At 52.6% G+C, this 14,896-nt stretch overlaps 1 protein-coding gene across 8 annotated transcripts in view; it reads left to right on the plus strand.

Moving 5' to 3' along the window:
• NINL (ninein like) overlaps positions 1-14,896 on the plus strand; it is a 141,404-nt gene that overhangs the window by 111,384 nt on the left and 15,124 nt on the right. For all 8 annotated transcript variants that reach the window (XM_058432964.1, XM_032142251.2, XM_058432968.1 and 5 more), the window contains 4 exons: positions 326-458; positions 2,154-2,260; positions 3,212-3,492; positions 5,306-6,352. In XM_058432964.1, the coding sequence (XP_058288947.1) occupies positions 326-458; positions 2,154-2,260; positions 3,212-3,492; positions 5,306-6,352 (1,568 nt within the window). The remainder of the gene's footprint in view (positions 1-325; positions 459-2,153; positions 2,261-3,211; positions 3,493-5,305; positions 6,353-14,896) is intronic.

Below are 14,896 nucleotides of genomic sequence, written 5' to 3' on the forward strand. Positions count from 1 at the left end.
AGGAGGCTGAAGTGAGCTGAGATTGCACCAGTGCACTCCAGCCTGGGCAAGGGAGCAAGATTCTGTCTCTAAATAAATAAAATAAAGTAAAAATAAAAGTTTTTAAAAGTGAGAAAGTCAAGAAAGGACCTTTGTTTTGGCTTATCTCACCATGACGTTAGCGACTTAAAATCCAGATGGTTTCCTGCTGGAAGCTGGGAAGCAATAGGCCCTCACCTCACAGTGCACCTCACCTGCAGGAGACCCCCCTGGAGGCCAGCGCGGCCATCTTGCTGGGCTGAATGGCTGCAGCTGCTAGAGGAGGTGTCTGGCTCTGTCCCCACAGGACCTGCAGGACCGCAACGATGAGCTGCACGCTGAGCTGGAAGGCCTGTGGGCGCGGCTGCCCGAGAACCGGCACAGCCCCTCATGGAGCCCGGGTGGGCGCAGACGGCAGCTCTCTGGACTCAGCCCAGCAGGTAGGAGCCCGTCCCTGGGAGGGGGCTGACCCAAGGCCTGCTGTTGACACCGAGGCCCAGAGCCAGGAAAGGAGAGTGGAGATGATGAAGATGATGATGTTGCTGTGACCTGAAGGGAGGTGGTCTGCTCTGCAGGGACTTTCCAAGGAGGATCCAGCGATGCCACAGGGTGACCTTGCAACACGGAAGGTCCCCTGGAGAGGGAGGAGGAAGGGGGGCTGAGGGTGGGCAGCCCCAGGTCTGACCCAGGCTGTTCCCACATCAGAGCTGTTTCAGTGACACGGTACTTGCTGAGACTGAGAAGAGCTAAATCCCGGAGAATGCACCGGGGCCTCCCAGTACTCCAGCCTGTTCAGAGAGAGGCTGTCGGGGCTTACCCTTGCTGCTTCTGGGTGATGTGGTAGTTGGCACCACCCCCCAAGTCTGAGCGAGGCTGGGAGGCACCAGGCACTAAGGGAGCGGCCCTACCTGGCCGACTGCCCCTGTGCTCCCAGCCAGTGGGATTGGGACAAGCTCCAAGGACCCAGAGTCCCCAGAACCCACAATGAAGTGTCTCTGGCTCCTCTGCAGAGAGAATGGGGGTCCAGGTGCTGCAGGCGCCCTTGAGGTCTGTGGTGCTCCTTTTGGAGGATGGGGTGGCCTCTGCCCACTCAATAGCAGCATACAATGCACATGGCTCCATGTCCACTGCTGTGACAGGGGCCCATGGGGACCCAGCAGCCCCACCTGCTCTCCTCGCTCCCCTGTCATGGCAACCTCAGCCCCTCAGAGAATATTTTGCTGCCATCTGTAACCCCGGGAGAACTTCAGAGTTCTCCTGTTGCCCTGGAACTGTTTACTCAATAAAATTTAAAAAATAGGCCAATATGGAAACCTCCTAGGGGAGCCTAGTGGGGGCTTTTGTGCATGTGAGACCAACCTCCTGGGACCCCTAAGGCACCCCCTCCCCTGCTGGCTTCTGGATTGGAGTCAGGCTCCTAAGGTGCAACCCCAACAGCTGGCAGACTCTTAGGAAGCTGCATGGAGGAGCAAGACCCCACCGGCCACCCATCCCAGAAACACACATATCCAGGATTGCCTGCACCCAGGGTGGTGCCTGTGGGTCCGTAGCCCCATTGACATCCCACTTGGACGCCACTGGCTGTCATACCTCCCTGCCCATCAGACTCAGAGCGCTAATTCCAGCAGGGGTTAATGTGCCAGACTTGCCTCACAGAACCTGGCATCATTTGTGTGATGAAATAATAATGTAGGGCCACCAAGAAAAAAGGTTATCTAAATAGATAACCTCCGTGCACACAGCTATGGTCATCTGCACATCATCTAAAGCTCTGCACCACCAGGCATCTGCTGTGCCACAGGCCATTATGTCCTTCCATTTCCTCCGTGACCCTGGCATCTTCAGGGAACAGGATTTAGGGTGCAGTAAATGTACCATAGCACAGCATATTTTAGGGACTAAAGGGGCTCCTGTGAATCATGTGGGGAGCCACCTAGTCTCATCTCTGAGTGTTCTGGTAAATAACGGAATGCTGTGTACTGACAAGTGCTGACTTTAAGGACGTAGCGTCATCCTCACAGCCAGCACCGCCTGCCCCTCACGGATGCCAATGCCAAAATATCAGAATGGGAGGTTTGGAAGGGGCCCCCATGGCATCCTCAGTGTGACAAACGGAAGTGTCCTCTTGTTTGCAGGCATTTCATTCCTGGGTAATTCTGCTCCAGTGAGTATAGAAACGGAGCTGATGATGGAGCAGGTAAAGGAGCATTACCAAAACCTCAGTACCCAGCTGGAGACCAAGGTGAGGAGATCGTGGGGCTGTGGGGCCCTAGGGGAGCAGCTGCTGTGTGTTGGGCAGCTTTACTTGGCCACACTGACATTTCCACGTGTGTCTGCCCTGGAATCCTTTGTCTCATTGTGAGCCCCTTTGGGGAAGAAAGTTTGTAGGGAAATGCAAATAAAACTGACATGCTGCCCAAACCCTCTTTGGAAAGACACAGGACATAGGATGACTGCTGGGGAGGGAATGGTGTGATGCTCTGGAGTGTCACAAGGGGATACTCCAGGTAGCGCAGCGCCGTGGCCAGCCCTCCTTGCTGGTGTGCGGGTGGGAATCAGTTACTGGCTGTGCTCCAAGCCTGAGCGACCTGGCATTTGCCCCCCGGATAGCTCAGCGGCTTTGAGGCCAGGGCCACCCTGGATGAAACTGTCAGGATGAACTTAGCCCTGTTCTGTTCCTAGACTGTGGTGGCTTTTGAGGGACAGTGTCCATGACTTGTTGTGTGTCCAGTTCCTCCGTCTGAGTAGCAGCTAGGTGGAGCTGTCTGTGGCCATGCCCTGGGGGTCCCTGAAGGATTAACTGGAAGCTCCGGCGAGGCTTGCCCACCCATGGTTGGATAGTATTCCTTCCACTGAGGGCCTCCACGCTGTTCAGAGCCACCCCGAGGTCCTGTAAAGGTTCCACCCGCTGCGTCCGTTACAGTGCTCGGCCAAATGCTCCAGTGAGCCCCGAGCTTCCTGTCCCTGCCTGCCGCCCTGCCTCGGGGGGATAGGTGACTCACACCTCACTAGGCCCTGGGGAGCACCACCAGCATTCATGTCACTGTCCCCTTCTGCACACCCTGGCACCTCGGCAGGCCAGGACGCCGGTCTTTGCACGTTGTGCCAGGCAGCTTCGTGTTTCTGTGTTGTGTCAGCAGCCAGATCATTTTTAGGGCCTCCTGGTCCATGGGGCTCATGTTTCTCGTTTTAGGTAAATTACTACGAAAGGGAAATTGCGGCACTGAAAAGGAACTTTGAGAAGGAGAGGAAGGACATGGAGCAGGCTCGCAGGCGCGAGGTCAGCGTGCTGGAGGGTCAGAAGGCCAACCTGGAGGAGCTCCACGAGAAGTCTCAGGAGGTCATCCGGGGCCTGCAGGAGCAGCTGGACACAGCCCGCTGCCCCGAGCCTGAGCAGATGGGCCTGGCGCCCTGCTGCACCCAGGCACTGTGTGGCCTGGCCCTGCGGCATCAGAGCCACCTGTGGCAGATCAGGTCCGGCCGGCTTCTTTCGAGATTTCAAGTCTGGGGTTTCTTGCCAAGAACCAAAAGTTGAAATTAGACTTAGGAAACAACTCAGAATTGCTATGCCTCCTGACTGGCTGGTTTTCCTCTGGGCAGATGGGTGAGTGCCAAAAGAACAGGTCCTGGCACGAGGATTCTGGCTCTAAATTTAAAATATACATTGGCATGGGCCATGAAGCTGTTCACTGTGTACAAACAGCCCAGTGTTCTGTACCCTCTGCCTCAGCCGTGCCTGGCAGCAACATTGCCTCCATCGCTCAGAGCCGCCTGCTTCTCCAGGGCCAGGCAGGGTAGCATGTGGGGAGATGGAGAAAGGCTTGAAGCCCTGAACAATGGGAAAGATGGCCAGCTAGGGTTAGTGAGGTTCCCAAAAAAGGCTCAAGTGTGCAAGCGAGAGAGAAGGCTTACAGAAAGCCTGTGCTGGTGTTTTGTGTGTTCTGGTGTGAGGTACATGTGAAGTGACCGCATCTGTTCTTGGGGGCATCTGAGGTAGGAGAGCAAGTGCCTGGTCATTGCAGACAAGCTGCTGCTCAGCTGGCACCCACTGTCCTGTGGAGAGCCTTGGCCCTGGCTTAGAAGAGGATGGGCCCCCCCACCCCACTGGCCGGGCCACCCCCAGCCTGACAGAAAGTCATCTTTCCGGCCGGATGCGGTGGCTCACACCTGTAATCTCAGCACTTTGGGAGGCCAAGGCGGGTAAATCACTTGAGCTCAGGAGTTCGAGACCAGCCTGGCCAACATGGCGAAACCCTGTCTCTACTAAAAACACAAAAAATTAGCTGAGCATGGTAGCAGGTGCCTGTAATCCCAGCTACTCGGGAGGCTGAAGCAGGAGAATCACTTGAATTCGGGAGGCAGAGGTTGCAGTGAGCCGAGATCTTGCCATTGCACTCCAGCCTGGGCCACAAAGTGAGACTCATCTCAAAAAAAAAAAAAAAAAAAGTCATCTGTCCATCCTGTGCCTCCCCAGGCTTTCAGCTATTTCCCCTTAAAGCCAAGAGCGTGTGGTAAGAGATTGGGTCAGAGTCCCTGCAGACCCCACTGGGAACAGAGGGGCAGGCACGAGCAGCCCCCCTCCTCTCAGTATCCAGGCCCTTGTGCACCTGGCCCCCACCCGGAGCTGTCTCTGGCAGCCTGCTACTGGGGAGCTGCTGTCCCCGCTCTGCGGGGCTCCCGATCTGCCAACGCTTGGAGGTGGAGCCCCCTCCGACCATTTCCTTGCTCCCCCTGCCCTGGCCAGGCATGGACCACATACGCCTCCTGGTGCTGTGGTCTTGCCGGCTCCCACTTCACTTCCACTGGACTCTCCTACGTGCCGCCAGAGGTCCCAAAGCCCAGCAGCTTCGGGGAATTAGGGGACAGTTTTGGCTCTGGGTCTCCAGCGCGATCTTGTAGAACCCACTGCAGTGCGGGCCATGTCCTGTGTCTGCCCTGTCCAGTTGGGAGCCTGTGAGGGCTTGGAACGCGGCCTGCACGGCCGAGGGGCTGCAACCGGGTCCTGCTTGGTGGCGGCCATCTTCCATGTGAACACTCCACATGGAAAGGGTTCGTGCTTGGGCTTCCATGTGCAGAACCTCGCTCCGTGGGGCGAATCCTCGTCTGGACTCTGAAGTAGGGCCCAGGGTATAGGTTGAAGCCAGGGCTGAGGGAGGCGAGGAGGTATAAAGAAAGCCAACCAAAGAGAGAGGAGGTCGCAGCCATTGCAATAGCTGGGCAGACTTCAAACCCGAGAGAGGGGCTGGGGGCGGCAGGGCTGTGGTGTGTGACGGTTCTATTTCCGCAGGAGAGAGGCCGAGGCGGAGCTGAGTGGAGAGCCGTCGGGGCTGGGAGCCCTGCTCGCTCACAGAGACTTGACCTTGGAGCTGGAGGAGCCGCTGCAGGGACCCCTGCCACGCGGGAGCCGGAGGTCGGAGCAGCTGGAGCTGGAGAGGGCACTGAAGCTGCAGCCGTGTGCGAGCGAGAAGTGCGCCCACATGTGCGCATCGTTGGCCCTCGAAGAGGAGTTGGAGCTTGCCCGCGGGAAGCGAGTGGACGGGCTCTCCCAGGAAGCAGAGATGCTGCGGGCCCTGCCGAAAGATAGGCTGGTGGCAGGAAGTGGCCGGGAGGGCGCACGTGGCCTCCTGCCACTGCGTCCGGGCTGTGGGGAGCGGCCACTGGCCTGGCTGGCCCCAGGTGATGGCGGAGAGTCTGAGGAGGCGGCAGGAGCCGGGCCTCACCGCAGGCAAGCCCAGGACACAGAAGCCACGCAGAGCCCGGCCCTCGCCCCTGCCCCGGCATCCCACGGCCCCTCAGAGAGGTGGTCACGTGTGCAGCCCTGTGGGGTGGATGGGGATACTGTCTCAGAGGAGCCAGAGCCTTTCGGCGCGAGCGCAGCGGGGCTGGAGCAGCCTGGAGCCCGGGAGCTGCCTCTGCTGGGACCAGAGGGAGACGCCTCGCAAACCCAGCCATGGATGTGGGAACCACCCCTGAGGCCGGCCGCTTCGTGTAGGGGACAGGCTGAGAGGCCACAGGCCATTCAGGAAGAGCGAGCACGAAGCTGGAGCAGGGGCACCCAGGGGCAGGCCTCGGAGGAGCAGGCCCGGGCCGAGGGCGACCTGGAGCCTGGGTGTCACAAGCATAGTGTGGAGGTCGCCAGGAGAGAGTCCTTGCCATCCCACCTCCAGCTCGCAGACCCGCGGGGTGCCTGGCAGGAGCAGCTTGCTGCCCCGGAAGAGGGGGAGACCGAAATAGCGCTGGAGAGAGAGAAGGATGACATGGAAACCAAACTTCTACATCTGGAAGACGTCGTCCGGGCTCTGGAGAAACACGTAGATTTGAGAGAGAACGACAGGTTTGGCTTCTACTTATTCTTAAAACTAAAAACTTAAAACTAAAAATGCAGAACTAACCCACTGACCCCTATCGCTAATGGTGCTGCATGGCCCTTTCTGCCAACAAGCTCGCAGCCCCTGATGGGGGCTGTGTAGCCCTTCAGCCTGAGTAGGGGTTGTGAGCCCAGCCCGATCCCGGAATCCCACTGTCATCTGGTGCTCTACCACTGGGCAGAGGGAGGGCAGGACTGCCTTTCGGGGTCCTGAGCCCGCCTCCCGGGTTCAAGATATTCTTGTGCCTCAGCCTCCCAAGTAGCTGGGATTACAGGCGCCTGCCACCATGCCTGACTAATTTTTGTATTTTTAGTAGAGACGAGGTTTCACCATGTTAGCCAGGCTGTCCTCAAAGGTGATCTGCCCGCCTTGGGGCTGACAAAGTGCTGGGATTACAGGCGTGAGCCACCGCGACTGGCCCTCGCTTCCAAAGCTTTTCATTGTTGTTCCCAGCAGAAGCTATATACCCATTAAACAATAACTTTTGCTAGTATTTTGTTGAGGATTTTAGCATCAATTTTTGCATCATAAGGGATTGGTCTGCAGTTTTCTTTTCTGGCCTGTAGTGTCCTTGTCTGGCTTTGGTATCAAGTAATGCCTCATAGAATGAGTTTGGAAGTGTTCCCTTCTCTTCAGTTCTTGGAAGAGTTTGAGAAGAGGTGGTGGAAGTTCTTTTTTAAGTGGTAGAATTCACCAGTGAAGCCATCAGCTCCTGGGCTTTATTAGGAGGTTTTTTTGTTTTTTGTTTTTTTGAGACAGAGTCTCGCTGTGTGGCCCAGGCTGGAGTGCAGTGGTGCTGTCTCGGCTCACTGCAACCTCTGCCTCCCGAGTTCAAGCGATTCTCCTGCCTCAGCCTCCTGAGTAGCTGGGGTTACAGGCATGCACCACCAGCAATCAGGAATTTAAAACCTCATAACAGCTGGGGCACGGTGGTTCACGCCTGTAATCCCAGCACTTTGGGAGGCCAAGGTGGGTGGATCACCTGAGGTCAGGAGTTCGAGACCAGCCTGACCAACGTGGTGAAACCCCCGTCTCTACTAAAAATACAAAAATTAGTGTGATGGCGTGCGCCTGTAATCCCAGCTACTCGGGAGGCTGAGGCAGGAGAATCGCTTGAACCCAGGAGGTGGAGGTTGCAGTGAGTTGAGATCGCACCACTGCACTTCAGCCTGGGCAACAAAAGCAAAACTCTGTCTCAAAAAAAAAAATTACAAAAATTAGCTGGGCATGGTGGCATGAGCTTGTAGTCCCAGCTACTTGGGAGGCTGAGGCAGGAGAATCGCTTGAACCTGAGAGGCAGAGGTTTCAGTGAGCCGAGATCACACCACTGCACTCCAGCCTGGGTGACAGAGTGAGATTCCATCTCAAAAAAAAAAAAAAGAAGTTCCTTTAGTGAAACTAGTTGGAGTAAATTTCCTGTTTTTGCTTCTCTGAAAAGTATCTTAAATGTTCCTTCATTTTTGTAAGACAGTATTCTTAGGAACACACATCTAGCCATTAAAGGGCCGCCTCTCCACCCTTGGAATGTCTGCTCTCCGTGTCAGAGACCCGGTTGCCGACGCTGCATGGTTGGCCCTTGGTCCGTCTGTTCTTCCTTTGTGTGCATTTCCACGTACTTGGTGGCTTAACAAGGCACAAAAGTGCGATGTTTTAGTTCTGGAGGTTGGAAGAGGAAAGAGTCTCCTTGGGCTAGGAGTGAGGTGCTGGCAGGGCTGCGGGGCCATCCAGAGGCCCCGAGGGGAGCTCCCTGCCTCGCCTTCTCCAGTGGCCTTGACTTGAGGCGTCCCTCCATCCTGGAAGCTAGCCCTGGATGGCCGAGTCCTCCTCATATCACCTCACTCCGACACTGACTCTTCTGCCTCCACTTTCTACTTCTAAGGACACTTGTGATTACGTTGGGTTCCTCTGGAGAATCCAGAATAATCTAGTCAGAGAATGAGCAGCCTTCATTCTCCCTGCTGTGTAATGTCACATAGTCTCTGTTAGAGGCCAGTATTGTGCCATCCACAGTAGTTATCTGACTTTTGTGCTCTGGCTACTTCTGAGACCTGTATCTTTCGTGGTTTTTATTTGCTGTGCATTTCTTTCTTTTTAACTTTTTATTTATTTATTTTTATTTATTTATTTATTTATTTATTTATTTATTTATTTGAGATGGAGTCTCACTCTGTTGCCCAGACTGGAGTGCAGTGATACAACCTCAGCTCACTGCAACCTTTGCCTCCCGTGTTCAAGCAATTCTTCTGCATCAGCCTCCCAAGTAGCTGGGATTACATGTGCCCACCTCCATGCCCAGCTGATTTGTGTGTGTGTGTGTGCGTGTGTGTGTGTGTATTTTTACTACAGACGGGGTTTCACCATGTTGGCCAGGCTGGTCTTGAACTCCTAGCCTCAAGTGATTTGCCTGCCTCATCCTCACAAAGTGCTGGGATTACATAAGGCCTGAGCCACCACGCCCGGCCACTTTTTATTTATTTTATTTTATTTTTATTTTATTTATTTATTTATTGTAGAGATAGAGTCTCACTATTTTGCCCAGGCCGGTCTCAAACTCCTGGCCTCAAGCGATCCTCCTGCCTCAGCCTCCCAAAGTGGATCCTTCTTGAAATTACAGGTGTGAGCCACCTTTAACTTTTTATTAAAAAAGTTAAAAAGCCTCTTTTTAACTTTTTATTAAAGTGTGATACACATAAGAAAATGTATATATTTGTACAATTAGGAGAATTGTCAACAAATTGAACACGTCTGTGTTACCAGCGCCCAGAACAAGAGATGTAATTCACCAGAGTCCCCAGGGGTAACCACTTCTTACAGCATAAATTCAGTTTGCTTGTTTTTGAACTTTACGGAGAGGAATCATGCAGTGTGTACTCTTGTGTCTGACTGTCTTGGCTCAGCCTGGTTGTACGATTGATCTGTGTTGTTGCTGTGGTTCATACATTTGCATTGCTGTGTGGTATTCTGTTGTGTGGACACACCACAGTTTATTCTTTTCTCCTGTTGATGGGCATTTGGGTAGTTCCTAGTTTTTGGCTCTCACAAATGGAACTGCACTGAACGTTCTTGCGTGTGTCTTTTGGAGCATTGTGTTGGGCTGTACCTAGAAATGGGATTGTTGTGTTGTGGGTATTGAAGGACAACAGGCTAGTCAGAGACGACACTGGTGGCAGCCAAGAGATCTTTATTGGAGAGGTAGAGGTCAGGTCGCACGGGGGAGAGAGAGAAGAGAAGAGAGAGAGGAGAAGAGAAGAGAGAGAGAGAGCTGCTGGTGTGCTGGGTTTTATATCCCTTGGGCCTACGTGGGGCGGGCCCAAGGGAAGGGGGAAGATGCTTCTTTCTGATTGGCCCTCCTTTGGCGGGTTCAGACAGTGCCTGGTCAAGGAGGGGAGAAGAACCCGGAACCGGCGCCATTAAGGTACCCCTGTTACCTAACATTCCTCCCTTTTTTGTTTCTTAAGAAGTGGGGAAATGGGCGTTGTAGTTTGTCTGACTACTTCCTGCTGAGCGGGGGCGTCATGGGGGAGGGGTATGGGAGGACTGTGGGGGTTGTGTACGGGGCACAGCAGGAGTATAAGGCCAAGCAGTAGGGCGCTGTATGTGAACATCTCCTCAGTTGTGAAGTCCATGAATGTTCCTTGTAGCCAGCCAAGGGGCAGGGAGGGGTCTGTGATGAGCCAGCAGTCTTTGCGGGGATCGTCTAGGAACTGGTGGAACCGAGACATGGTGATCACAGTCTGTCTCTGGAGTCAGCCGCTTCTTCGCTGGTTGCTAGGAGTTGATAGTGTCTCAGGAGAAGCTGGTTAAAGGTTTGGTTAGAGATGGATGAGACTTGCTGTCTCATGGATTTGAGAAGGCACGGAAGGAGAGCACAAGAGGACCCATGAGAGGGCCTAGAAATGGGAGGATCCAGGCTAGGAGGGGGTCTTTAGGGTGTCCCACAATGATGGGGACGAGTTGGCCCCTATTAGTTTCTTCCTAATGTTATGTAAGTTGTAATGTTTGTAGGAAGATGCAAGTACCGCCTTTTTCAGCGGTGAGTAAATCTAGAGCTTGGCGGTTTGAAGTGTTACCCCTGCTAGGGATGTGATTTGACGTTGTAAAGCGGAATCTTGAGATAGGAAAATTCAGACACGCTGTAACCTAGGGAGGCAGCCTCTAGTCCTGAGCCTAGTAGGGAGGTAGTGAGGGATAGCCCGAGAATGAATGGTAGGAAAACTGCTCTCTTGTGTCGGTGTGCTGATGAGCCTTCAGAGAAGGGTAATAGGGTGAGTTGGGGAAAGAGAGTGACGGGAACACAGGGGCCACCAGTGGAAGAGGTGATAGACTTGTGTAGGGAGCCATTGCACCAGCCTTCGGGGGCTGGGAAGTTTGGAGGAGCGGTGGTGTAGGTGCAGTTGGTGGGGGGCGGGCAGGCACCGCTGGGAGGGGAGTCTGATCTGGGCCGGCGGCTGGAGCGGAGGGTGGTGGTATGGGGGGGGCTCGTCGGCTGGGTCGAAGTCGGGGACAGAGGGAGGGGTTGGCAGTTTAAGAGCGGCAAGGAGCTGTCGGGGTTCGCAAGGGAGGCAGAGGTTAGGTGTGTCCTGTAGGAGGAAGAAGCCGTGAATATATGGAATCTCTACCCATTTTCCTGTTCGCACACAATAGTCGTAGAGATCCCGAAGAAGATCAGGATCGAGAGAGCCATAAGGAGGCCATGTGTTTTGGTTGTCTAGGGGATAGGTGGGGCAAAATTTAATTAGGTGTTTTGGTTTGATGTCTGAGGCGAGGCCAAGGGCTGACAAATTATTTAAAAGACATTGTAGGGGGGAGTCGGCCGGCAGGGATGCAGAGCCTCCCATAATGGGAGGAAGGAATAGACGGCGACGAGCTAGGCAGGGCGTCCCCTGCTAGCTGCTTGCCGCGGAGCGAGTCAGAGCCTCCGGATCGATCGTCACCGAAACGGAAGGACTGAGGAGCCTCTGAGAGGCGGGAGGCTGTGGGTCACCTGGTACCAGGATTTTAACGAGCGAAGGAGAGGGGCCCAGGCTGGAGATGCGAGGAGGAGAGGGAGAAAACTCCGTTCCCTGCAGGCCGAGGTGGAAGTGAATGATAGGGGCCTACCACTGCCGTAAGGGCGTCGGGCAAAATGTGTCCGTCACGGGAGTGGCTAGGGTCTGGCGATTTGCCCGAGAGGTAGGCCCGGGAGGGGAAAACTTACCGAGATGAGTCTGGTGGTCGGCGAAGAGCTCGGAGAACAGGAAAATGGGTGAAGGCTGGCCGGAGGTCTAGACTGAGCCTGGGAAGGGATCGGGGTCCCATCTAAAGGTGGGGAATCCCGATCCGAGTCACGGCACCAAAATGAAGGGCGACAGGCTAGTCAGAGACGACACCAGTGGCAGCCAAGAGATCTTTATTGGAGAGGTAGAGGTCAGGTCGCACGGGGGAGAGAGAGAGAAAAGAAGAGAGAGAGGAGAAGAGAAGAGAGAGAGAGAGCTGCTGGTGTGCTGGGTTTTATATCCCTTGGGCCTACGTGGGGCGGGCCCAAGGGAAGGGGGGAGATGCTTCTTTCTGATTGGCCCTCCTTTGGCGGGTTCAGACAGTGCCTGGTCAAGGAGGGGAGAAGAACCCGGAACCGGCGCCATTAAGGTACCCCTGTTACCTAACAGGTATAGGCATAGTTTTCTTTTTGTTCATCCTACTTAGAAAACATTGTCCCAGCCAGGCATGGTGGCTCACACCTATAATCCCAGGACTCTGGGAGCCCAGGAGTTCAAGATCAGTGTGGGCAACATAAGGAGACTGTTGCTACAAAAACTTAAGAAAAATTAGTCACACATGGTGGCACGCATCTGTGGTCCCAGCTATTTAGGAGGCTAGATGGGAGGATCACTTGAGCCTGGGAGATTGAGGCTGCAGTGAGCTGAGATTGCACCACTGTACTCCAGCCTGGGCGGCAGAGCAAAAGGAAAAAAAAACAAAAAACAAAAAACATTTTCCCTGTTGAATGTATGGATTGCATTGGTGTCTCATGAAAACCTCTCAGCCATTACTATTAAAATATTGCCTCTCTGGAGGTTGCAGTGAGCCAAGATTGCGCCATTGCACTCCAGCCTGGGCAACAAGAGCAAAACTCTGTCTCAAAAAAAAAATACATATATATATATGTGTGTGTATATATATGTATATGTATATGTGTATATATATGTATATATATGTGTGTATATATATGCATATGTATATGTGTATATATGTATATATGTATATGTATATGTGTATATATGTAGATATGTATATGTGTATATGTGTGTGTATATATATATATATATATATATCCTCTCCTCCCACTATTTTCTTCAATTAGATATGTGAATGTTAGAGCATTTCACTTTATTTCTCAACCTCTCTTTTATATTTTCCATCTTCTGTCTGTATCACATTTGGGGTATTTTTTACATACCTCTGTGTTCCAGGTCAGTATCTCTTTCAGCTCTGTGTAATCTGCTATTTAACCCATCCCATGAGTTTTTATTTTGACATTTTTTGTTCATTTCTAAAAATTCTGTTTGGTCCTGTCTGATCATTGTCAATAGTTTCTTGTTGCTTGTTCATTGTTTGTTTCTGTCTTTTATTTATGTAAACACTTCATAACACTTATTTTTAGTTTGTGTCTAATAATTCCAATACCTGCAGTTTCTAGGGGATTGAATTCTGGCTTCTGGCTTCTGCTGTCATTTATGGGTGGCTTTGCTCCATGTATGTTATGGTGATCTTTGATTGTGAGCTCATATTTGCTTGATGTTAATCTCTGGGAATATAAACAGCCTTATATGGGATGCCATTGCTTTTGCAGAGAAGTGGGAGGCTGCTAATCTGGGACCGTCTGAACCTCCTTCCAGGGCCCTGTCTGGTGCAGGTGTCCACAGTGCAGCTTCTCCATTCTGCTAATAGCAGTGCTGACATAGGCATTGGTTGCAGGGTCCCCCCAGCTTTGTATTGCATAATGCTCTTCGCGTTGATTTCAGCTTCTAGGATTTTGTTTTGTTTGGAGACTTTTGCAGGTTTCCTTTTCTTTCCATGAGGACAGTCACAGAGGTTACCATCAGCTTTGCACAGGATCTAGTTGTTTGGCGGTCGTGTGGGGGATGGGGTGGGGCACCCCTCAGCTTTCCGCCTTGCATCAACTTGTTCTCCATTCTAGAGCCGGAGTGATAGTTTAAAAACACAGAACTCTCCTGCTTGAAACCCTTTGCTGCCTTTAATTCCAGTGACTTCTATTTATTTTTGTCTTTAGTATCTCATGAGATAAAATGAAGGCATATGAAGAAGATACTTACGTTTACTATTATAAGCATAATACATAAAGCGGGCTGATGTGGTCCCAGCACTTTGGGAGGCCTAGGTGAGAGGATCACCAGGAATTTGAGACCAGCCTGGGCAACATATCAAGACCCCATCTCAACCACAATAAAAATTATCCAGGCGTGGTGGCACATACCTACTGTAGTCCCAGCTCCTGGGCCCAGGAGTTCAAGGCTGCAGTGAGCCATGATCATGCCACTGTACTCCAGCCTGGGTGACAGAATGAGACCCCATCTCAAAGAAAAAAAAAAAAAATACATGAAGTGAACATGGTGAGATCATGTGGCTTTCAGTATTTTCAGACTGAAAAAATAAGAAGCTAGTACCATATAGAGACCTATTTGGGGAATACACATTAGCCTTACCAGTCAGTATTAAGAATGCATTCTCTGGGTAGCAAGTATGGGTCTTAAGCTACTTCACTGGTGATCTTTTTTTTTTTTCAAAGACAAGGTCTCACTATGTTGCCCAGGAGGGTCTCAAACTCCTGGGCTCAAGCAGTCTTCCTGCCTCAACCTCCCCAGTAGCTGGGATTACAGATGCATGCCGCCACTCCTGGCTCCCATTAGTGATCTTCATTGGTAAATTGCCATCTTCATCTATCAAATCAATGGCATTACCCAAGCAGGGACTCCCCGAGTTGTCAGAGAACAAAGACGGCCCCAGGCAGACTTGGTTCACATAGTGGCTGTCTATCCCTGCCTTTTCCCCCTTTGAGATTCACCTAGCAAAAGTTTCCCATATATCTTGGCCTTCTGATTCCTGTGTTTCTTAGCTCCACACTGGGTTCACTACCAGGGCATGAGTACCCTGCAGTACCTGAGGACTCACGCCCAGCACTGGCAACCAGGACACACGTGTTTGGTGAGAGGCCATAGATGCAGGAGCAGGTCAGCTATAAACTCAGCATAAGCAAAACCCAAGGTTCTGAGTGCATTTGCGATTTGATGGCATGGCAGTTTAGAAGCTAAGAAAGTTCCATTTTCTGTGGCTTGGCTCATGGGAGATGCAAGACGTTAACACCTGGTGCAGGAAGAGGGAAAGGAAGGGTGTCTGGTGCCACCTCCAGGGACGGGGAGATGGGGACGCACAGTTCTCAGGACTCCCCGCTGCAGAGCCAGGCTCCGTGACGACATGTGGCTCCTCAAGTGCTCAACGGTCTTTTCTCAATT

The sequence above is a fragment of the Hylobates moloch genome, unplaced genomic scaffold, assembly GCF_009828535.3.
Source record: "Hylobates moloch isolate HMO894 unplaced genomic scaffold, HMol_V3 SCAFFOLD_21, whole genome shotgun sequence".
Lineage (NCBI taxonomy): Eukaryota > Metazoa > Chordata > Mammalia > Primates > Hylobatidae > Hylobates > Hylobates moloch.